This window comes from Cyprinodon tularosa, unplaced genomic scaffold, assembly GCF_016077235.1.
Source record: "Cyprinodon tularosa strain WSP-4 unplaced genomic scaffold, ASM1607723v1 ctg535, whole genome shotgun sequence".
In the NCBI taxonomy this organism is placed as follows: Eukaryota; Metazoa; Chordata; class Actinopteri; order Cyprinodontiformes; family Cyprinodontidae; genus Cyprinodon; species Cyprinodon tularosa.
Window position 1 is genome coordinate 437,783 of NW_024039269.1, and position 9,718 is coordinate 447,500.

At 39.2% G+C, this 9,718-nt stretch overlaps 1 protein-coding gene across 4 annotated transcripts in view; it reads right to left on the bottom strand.

Moving 5' to 3' along the window:
• LOC119796101 (glutamate receptor ionotropic, kainate 2) overlaps nt 1-9,718 on the bottom strand; it is a 439,480-nt gene that overhangs the window by 295,797 nt on the left and 133,965 nt on the right. For all 4 annotated transcript variants that reach the window (XM_038304508.1, XM_038304507.1, XM_038304505.1 and 1 more), the window contains one exon: nt 4,924-5,091. In XM_038304508.1, the coding sequence (XP_038160436.1) occupies nt 4,924-5,091 (168 nt within the window). The remainder of the gene's footprint in view (nt 1-4,923; nt 5,092-9,718) is intronic.

Here is a 9,718-nt window from a genome sequence, read left to right on the forward strand (position 1 = left end):
GTTATTCTTTGCTGCCTCCTAGTGTCCATTCCTCTCCCTTTAGCTCCTTCTAGTTACTTCTGTCCACACCTGCTCCCTATTAGCTAATTAGTCCTCCCATTGTTTCTGTCTCCCATATATGCACCTCCTTTGGTTAATTCCTCCCTAGTTTTGTTTGAAGATCAGTTTTGGACTATGGATTTTTTATTTGTAGTTTTTCATTAAATTTTGCAAGCAATTATCCCTGGCTCTTCTACTCAGCTTTTGGGTTCAGAACATCCACCAAGAGATGAGAGAAACATTTATCTTAGTAACGATTTAGAAGAAGCTTAATAAAGCAATGAAGCGTTCCATCTGATTGGTTTGCTCATCTGCCAAAGCGTCAAGGTGTTTCATTTGCTGTTTTTTGCCATCAAGTGGACAATAAATGTCAAACATGCAGTGTGATTATAATGATACTATTTAGTAGTATAGCAGCTTTTAACCCTTGGACCAATAACCCTTGGATAGAAAGGGTACCTCCTACAGCAGACATCACCATCACTTTCAGAAAAATTACAGCTGAATTGTCATAGTACAACTGAAAGTGGCTTGGTTAGTTTCTCATCATTATATTGTTTATCCATCCATCCATTTCCGTCATGCTCTATCCCAAGCGGGGTGGTCAGGGGTGCTGGTGTCTATCTCCAGCTGTCTACGGATGAGACCCTGGACAGGTCTCCAGTCCATCGCAGGGCAACACAGAGACAAAAAGGGCAAGCAACCATTCACACACACACTCACACCTAAGGAGAGTTTAGAGAGGCCAATTAACCTAACAGTCATGTTTTTGGACTGTGGGAGGAAGCTGGAGTACCCTGAGAAGAACCCACCCATGCTCGGGGAGAACATGCTGTTTTAACCAACTAGACTGGTTATTTTTTTAATTGATCTATTCTTAGAATATCTATCCAAACTCTATCCCACTGACTGCAACTCTCCTACAAGCTCCCACATTTCAACTGAATGCTGAGGCCCTTTCAATGCCTGTCGAAGTTCCCCATGTGGTCACGTGGTACGGCAATGGCAAGCATATGGTAGCAAGGCTTCGGACATTGTCGATTTCAGCTAGGGCCGGGCGATATAGAAAAAAAGCTTATCGATAAAAAAAATGCATACTGATCGATATTGATAATTATTGAAAAGATTTGAAACCATATTTTATGTTCAGCTCTGCCTGGACTTTTTATAATATTGCTAAATGATTTATTTTTAGTAAAGAACACAAACACAGACTTCCAATTAAATCTTTATTTAACCAATTTTTTTAACCATAACAGAATTGTTTTAAAGAAAAATAACTTAAGAGACCTGAGTTATGTTATTAAATACTGACAAAGAATAAACTAAAGTGACCAGAAAAGTGACCAAAATAAATAACAAATACATAAATAGAATCCCCTATTTGGGTGGGAATAGTACACCACCAGCTTGTGGTAATTAAAAGATTGTAGGACTAGGCTACCATGGAAACTCCACTCAACAAGAACAAAAACCCAAATCAACTCCCCCTTTAGCCTAGCATTTCTATCGGGGTGTTTTTTCTCACCCCTATTCTTCTAGAGGTGCTGCTGGTTATGGTTCAGCATAGTTTCCTGCTTTAACCTGAGTTATTACTTTGAAGTTTCTGGCCCCTCAGCATTTTTCTCTCAATTGTTAGAACTACGTGGGAAACTGCCCAGAACTGAATATATATATATATATTAGTGCTGTCAGTCGATTAAATTTTTTTAATCGCGATTAATCGCATCAATGCCTGAGTTAACTCGCGATTAATCGCATTTTAATCGCACATTTTTTTCCTGATTGAAAATCATTTAAATACTCTCGATGACATACAAAAAAAATACATACAGGCTAGGTTTGTGCCAATGTTCTTTTTTTAAAATGAAAACAGGTCACAGATACTGATTTATGCCAAAAATAACAAATATGTAGCCAAAAAAAAGGCCCTGAAAACAGGCTGATGTAAAAGACAGTCTTTACAGTTAATACAGTCTTTTGAACAAAGACAAGCATTTTACCCTACTGCTATAAAATTTAGTAGAGTTAACATTAGATGTTAATTAACCAAGGTAATAATGAACAATTTTCAATCAATACATCAAAATCAATAGACCGACATCACTAGATGGAGGTAGTCTATGCTCTAGAAAGTTACTTTTCAGCCTCTTAACAAAAATGAGAACACACACACACCCACCCACCCACCCACACACACGATACCGACTTGTGGCGTACACAGCCGGCAAGAGTGCCGTAGCAGATTCCATTTCACCTCAGTAATCAGTTTTCTCAGCGTATTTCAGGTTGCTACTAGTTACCAGACACTCAACTTGTTTGTTGGTGGTGGGGCTTAAAGAAAAGGCACTAGCACCACCCAGTGTATGAGCGTCTTTTTCCCTTGAGGAGCTCCGCTCTCGAAGCCTATGAGAAATGCATAGACTGGGGGAAAAAAGCCCCGCCTCCCCGCAGGCTGCAGCGGGATGTACTTGGAAAATTGTACCATAAAACCACAAAGCGTTAATCTCACGTTAAAAAAATTATCGCCGTTAAAATGGCCTCGCGTTAACGCGATAATAACGCGATAATTTTGACAGCACTAATATATATATATATAAATATTTTCCCGAAATTCCCGAAGATTCCTCGGAGGAGAACCGCGTCGGGGCCTACACAGCTCGTACTCCTGCGGCTGTGAGCGGCTGAGATGATAAAAAAAAAAAGTTGGTTGCGTTATCAGACTGGTTTCACTGGTTCCCGACACATTTTCCAGATGACTGTGGTTTGTTTTTGGTCCGACTTGCCATGACCGAAATACTGCCAGACTGCCGAACTACAAAAACCCTTTTTTGAAACAATTTCCTCCGCCTCTCCTTGCTGCACATCTTCATGTGCTCTGTGTTGTGGTTTGAGAGGGCGGCGCTTGGTGACGGCGTGCCTGGGTCAGCGATTGCGATTGGTTGGGAGGAAGTAGTGACTAGCATAAACGTACATGCTAGGCAACAATGAGAAGGAAGGAAAACAGCGTTTCTTTATCGAACTTTTATCGACTCTCTTTTTTTCCATTGCGCCACACGTCTATCGATCGATATATATCGTTATTGAATTATCGCCCAGCCCTAATTTCAGCCCTTCCCCTACATGAAATTAGCCTCGATACGCGCTTCTTGAAAAAGGCCCCTTCAACTGCTCGACAGCCTCGGCTCATCGCTTATCACTAATTAATCTAAAGGCAATTTTTCTCTCATCTTCAATCTTTCAACATGGAAAAACAGGCAGATAGGCAAAAAGAGAGTTTATTGTATGAATGATTATTAATATTTTTGGCACTTAAGCTGCGTTCACACCGGGCGTGGTTTCTGCATCAAACTGTCTGATTTACATGCAAAGTCTATGGGGGGGTGGCGTCAAGAGGTTCAGCAGCGCATCCAAGCTTCGTACCCTCTGAGCGTTTGACACTGGAGTTCAAAAATGTTTACTTTTACCACTGGACACCAGAGCGTCAGACAATCAGATAAGCTTATTCTAAAGTTTTTGGGGGGAGACAGACACTACCTGCAAGCTGTCATCGCTTCTGCAGACATTCTGCATATAAAAAATGAAAAAATATCAAGGGGTTGAACTCTAAAGGTTTGAAAAAAACCCTGTGATAATGGATTGACTGAAGGAACAGAGAGCGATATGTGATCATTACTGCTGCACTAAAACATTTGTTTATTAACTATGGCGAAAGAGTTTATAAATCCCCAAATTAACTAGAAATGTTAAAACCTGCCAAAAATATATTGGATTATATATCCTGGTTCTTACAGTTTTTACCACAAACCTTAAAAACTCTTTCTATTCACTTCCAGCCGCCACGAACAGCAGCAGGAAATCCCCCAAAGGCTGGCTGCAGCAGAGAGCTTTCAGCAGGGATTTCCAGCGCTGCCTGCCGGCGGTTTGCTGGACGTCTGCAGCTCCCAACAAGAACTGCAGATTTTAGTGGCATTATAATCCTTATGAACTGATGAACAGAGGATGTTTGGAGGTGGACCTTCTCACTTTAAAACCTGTTAAAACTATTTTTACAACTCATGAAGTAAATGAAGCCAAGTAACTCTCTAGCTTAAAGCTAACGAACAGAGCAGTAAAACAACCGGAGCGTCGAGCAGCCAGAGCAATAAAGCAACTTGACCACAGTTTGATCCAGTCTCCAAACTTCTCTGTTTAAGCGTTTTTGATGCTCAAAACACTTTTGGTGTGAACGCAGCATTACACCCAGCAGGAGGAGTAGAACCAAGCAATACCAATGATGATAAAATAGGAAGATTTATGAAAATAGAGATGTTTTCCTCCCCAGGCTTGGACTGGTTATGAAGGAGAAGGGAACTGATTGGAGAAATCAGACAAAATTAGTGTCAAAAGTTTGTGCAGCAAAAATTTTTGTTTGTGCTGCTATAATTTTAAAGATAAAATTCAATATTTCTAGAGGTCTTTAAAGGTGTGTGTCATTAACTCGACTCTGTTTCTGCAGCAAAATGGTCTTTGTGCTGCTTTGGCTTTGAAGATATTAATGGAAGGTTAAAAGTCAAAAGGTCAGCCAGCCCCCCCACTTTTATGAAATCAGACAAAATTGCTGTGTGTCACCTCGGCCATGTTTGTGCAGCAAATATTTTAATTTGTGCTTCTCCAGGGGTCATCAGAGATCAACCACTCCCATGGCCCTGCTCAAATTTGCAGAAATAAATACATTTGGTGTCAATCAACTGAGCTACGTTGGTACTGGTTTGTGCAGCAAAAATAGTTGGGACTGAAGTTATTTGCTTTTATTTTAGCATGTGCCATCACAGGGGCTAATGGGGGAATGGTGTGTTTGATACACTGAAATTTTAATAAACTTTTAATAAACCCCACACATACCTTTCCTGGAGGCTTCAAAGCTGTCGTAGATGTTTATCCTTTGGATGTCGTAGGTAAGGGTAGTGTTTGGCAGTAAGGTTCTATTCCTGTTGATTGTGTTTAAAGCAAATTTGAAGGCTAGCTCCTCAGCACCAGAAGGCCCACTTTCGACGGACTCAAATATCCCCCCTGTGAAAGAGAAGGAGGTAATATTAGGGATGCAGAAAACAACATTAACTTAAAGTCTTTGGTATCACTGAAAGGAAATCCCTCAGAAACAAGCTCTGTAAAATATAAAACACTCATTTTTAATTGTTAGATCTTGTTTCTGTCCATTCATTTCCACATTGTTAACATAATGTTAAAATAAACACCCATCTATTGTTTTAACGCCACACATGATTATGTTTCTATGTACCATTCTCCAGTGGTGAGTGGGGAAGAGACGGAATAAACCTGGACGGGTCAACCGTCCATCAGAGGGACGTCCCAATGTGTTTTACACCAAAGAGCAACACAGAAACACAGAAGCCATGTGTGCACGTCACAAACCTGCAGCCAGTTCACCAAACTTAGATGTTTATGGACCGATGAAGAAAAAGGAAGGAAAAAAAGGGAGGATTTCTGCAAACGTTATCCAGATGAAGAACATTCACACACCTAAAATAAACTCCTTGCAGCTGTGGCAGCGCTGATTACATCATCCAATATAGTAATTCATGCGGTGGTGCCAGAAATAATAAAAGTAAAGTAGTATGCTATGAATTGACAGTAAAAGGGATATTTGCAACAGCAATGTGCAACACATGATCAGTGGTGCAACAGCAAATACTGCACAAACAACAAATATAAAATTTTATTTATTAAAAACATTTAGAATTAAATAAAAGTGTAAAATACCACACACATAAATAAATGTTTAATGAAAAATGACCTGAAATCAGAATAAATATGGACAAAAAAATCATCGTAATAAAATAACATAATTTTAATAGTCCTATAAACGGAATGTATGCAACTCCATGTAAGATATCTGATGGCCAAATTTGTTAATTTGAATCACTGCTACTCCTCCCAGTCTTTCTTCGGTTGAAGAAGATCTCAAATAGTTCAAGAAAGCTCTGCTTTGCAGACGCAACAGTAACAGGGAGAGTGCAGATAACCTGCACTCTGCCTGTTACTGTTGCATCGTGAAAGCAGATCTTTTTTTGAAACCATGCATGCAGTAAAACCTGCAGCAGGTTAACCAGACAGATGTTTTTTGGACAGATGGATGGATGATGCACTATTATCCAAAGATTTTGGTAAAAATGACATATCTCATTTTGAGATAAGTAAACAGTTCAAATGGGCAGTTTATTATGTTTGTTTAGCATCCAAATATTAACTGACAATTTTTCAACATTATAATATTCCTTTTGGATAGCAATTGTTTCAAAAAACTTGTGATGATAAGAAGAAAACAACAGAAATGAATGTCAGTGTTTAGTCCTGTTTCTCTCCTATAGCCATGGACTCAGGTTTTATTGTAACTAACTGGATGTTCTCTCCTCCTCCTTTTACAATGAACACTGGCTAAGAGCTGATCTGATTAAATGTTTATTTACCAGATGGAGCAGCCTGTGGAGCTAGTTTACCATTAGCCTTTCTGACATAGAAAGTATTTGTAGATCACTGCTTCTATTTTCCATTTAGTTTATCTGCTTTTGCCTCCCTAACCCTTAACCCCAGTCACACTGAGCCTGGTTCTGCTGGAGGTTTCTTCCTGTTCAAAGGGAGTTTTTCCTCTCTACTGTCGCTACAAGCATGCTTAGTGTGAGGGATTGCTGAAGAGTCAATGAGTCGATGCAATCAGCTGGTTTTCCATAGATAGAAAACTTTGAATCAATCTGACGGGAATGATCTGGTTGAATTGTTTTGAAAACTTTGAACCATCTAATTTACGACCGTATGATCTTATAAAAAATAATTTGAAATGACGCGTTTTGAATTGGCGCTATAGAAATAAACGTACTTGAATTGAAATCAATCCTCTCCAGTCTTAGTGTAGTGAGAGGGATGGGACTTCATGTCTATACCATGAATGTCATTGTCCACTCGTAGAAAAGCTCTATTTCTAGGCGCTTTTTTTTAGTATCTTTAAAAATAAAAATTCACAAGACTCTATGTAAAGTTCACATTTAACTTTACATCATCTTGAAAACCGTCTGATTTACGATCCTATGATCTTTTTGTCTGTAAAATAATTTGATTGTTATGAATTGGTACTATATAAATGAACTGAATTGAATTGAATTAAGCATTAACAGTGAAACAAGGAGGGCATAAACTGGAGGAAGAAACATGTTTCCTTGAGGAGTCTGTTTCAAAAGGATTCCTCCACAGCAGTGTTTCCCAAACCAAGCTCCATGAAAAGAAAAGGTTCCAAAATTATGAGCCTGCGCAGCAACAGCCCTCATGGGGAATACTGTACATCTGACAGGGAACAAATGAATGTACCAGAAGGAAGTCTCAGTACCCGGTAAAAGGGGGGCGGAATCTGTGATCAATGTTCCCTGATTGGCCGGCGGATCAATGGGGTCCTTGGGGAGTCATGGAGAGCAGCGCTTACAGATTGAAGTGTTTTGTTTGGGTTAGCCCTATGGCCTGGTTCTGCTGGCTCAGTGTCAGTCAGAGGCAACCCAGGAGCCAAGTTTTATTTACTCTAAATACAAACACTTAACTGGAGAGCTCTGTTCAAGCCAAAATGTAATCTATACACATCACTGCAGGAGTACTGCAGGTCCCTCATGTCACAAGCGATTACTACAGAGCAGGCTGACTCTGATCAATGCTCCCTTAAAGGGATTTTAACCACTGCAACCTTTAGAAGCAGGCTTCTTCACATGTCCAGCTTTTTTATGGAGCCTATAATGAAAAATGTTTTTCATTTAATGTTAAAAAGGCTTGAAATCAAATTAAGAAATATATTTGGGGTGTAGATCCCCATATGTTCAGTATTACTGACTCTGTGTGGCATTTATGGAGAAAAAAGGAGGCAATCTTCATACAATGTTGATATCAGAACAAGGCTATGAAACCATAGAACCCATCAGCAAAAACAGGAGTTCAGTTGTTAATTTGTGCCTGAAAAAGTTTTCACATTTCAAATTTTGTTATTTTTTATTTCCTACTTTTTAATGCTTTATCATGATGTACAGTAGTGGAAAAAAGTCCATGAAGATTGACTTTGGTTTTTGAGTTAATAAATTTGTTTTCAAATGCTTTAATTCATATAAATAGAAACTACAGTAGCAGCCTTCCCAGTCAAACGGCAGCCGAATGGCAGCACATTTCCCTGCAACTCCCAGCAAATCCCCTCCATTAACCCGACACATTTTATTACTCTGACTTCACCCTTTCAGTGAATTACAGGGTCTGACCAGGAGATGATGCTTCTCTTTAGATCTTAATGTCCACAAACCATGACAGAAAGAATATTTACTATAGTAATATAATTATAGTACAAATATGAATGTATAAAAAGGAATGGTATGGGACCAGCCAAAGATCCATCAAGGAAAGTGGAGAAATTTAAAATGGCTACTGCTGTATCAAAAGCATCCGTATCAAAAGAATTTCACTGCCACACTTATCAGAAACAATTGATTTGAAGAGATCATAAAACAGAGCCAGAACTCACTCCTCATTAGTTCAGCCATGCTGGAGCTCCATGGCGGTCTATGAGCTGCATGTTAAGGTCACACTGTAGCATTTGAATTTGACTGAAGTTCAGACCTGAGCTAAGCAACTTTGTTATTGTTTTTGTTTTTTTGGTAGGGATTTGGTTTCTGTTCCCACTCAGCAGCGTTTTATGTTCTTTTAATCTTTTTTTTTCACTGATGTTGTTTTCCCATCTCTGTTTCTCATCCTCCTGGGTTTCTCGTGACCCCAAAAAACCCCAACATCATCATTTAGACGTTGGTTTTTAGGCTAAATCTGGTCGGACCTTCATAGTCTGGATTCTGTCCAGAAATAGAATATAGAAGTGGAGGTGGTGGAGGAATAGAAATACCTTGATGTTCACCTGGGCAACAAACTAGACAGGAGACACACCTGTGAAGCCGTCTACAAGAACGGAAAGAGCAGACTGGACTTCCTAAGTCCCCCGGTGTTTGCAGCAATATGCTATATATCTTCTATAAGTCTGTTGTGGAGAGCATGATCTCCCAGCATCAGAGCTAATGACTCTAAAAAGCTCTATACGCTAATAAAGAAGGCCAGCTCTGTTCTTGGAACTCCTCCAGAGCCTATGCAGGTAAATTCACATGAAGAATTCTTCATACAGTGAAGAATATTATGGAAATCTGTAAGCATCTTCTTCAGCAGATTTTTAAACAACCAATGATCTTCAGTCAGAAGCTTCTCCAGATCCAAAGCAAGACAGACCTCTACAGGAGATCCTTCCAGCCTTCATCTATCAACATCTACAACAGCTGTTTTAAAAGATGAGTTACTTAAACATTTAACTGAATTGAACTGAAACAGTTTTAGAAAACTGGGCTGTATTTGGTCTGACTGATTTTGTCCCCCTATAGTCAAATAATAGACATTTAAAAAACATTGAAAACACAGTCTACATTTCATCTTTTTAATGATCTGAAAATTACAGCTTTTCACCGTTCACTTTTCAACCAAATATAGACGTCGTTTGAAACTAAAATCATGTCGTCTTTTCAATGTCTTTCCAAAAGGTTTTTGCTCAGTGGGCGAATACCTTTATTCTTAGTCTTCAACATCTGAAGGCTCCTTTTCTGGGAACAGATCTGTGAATGCT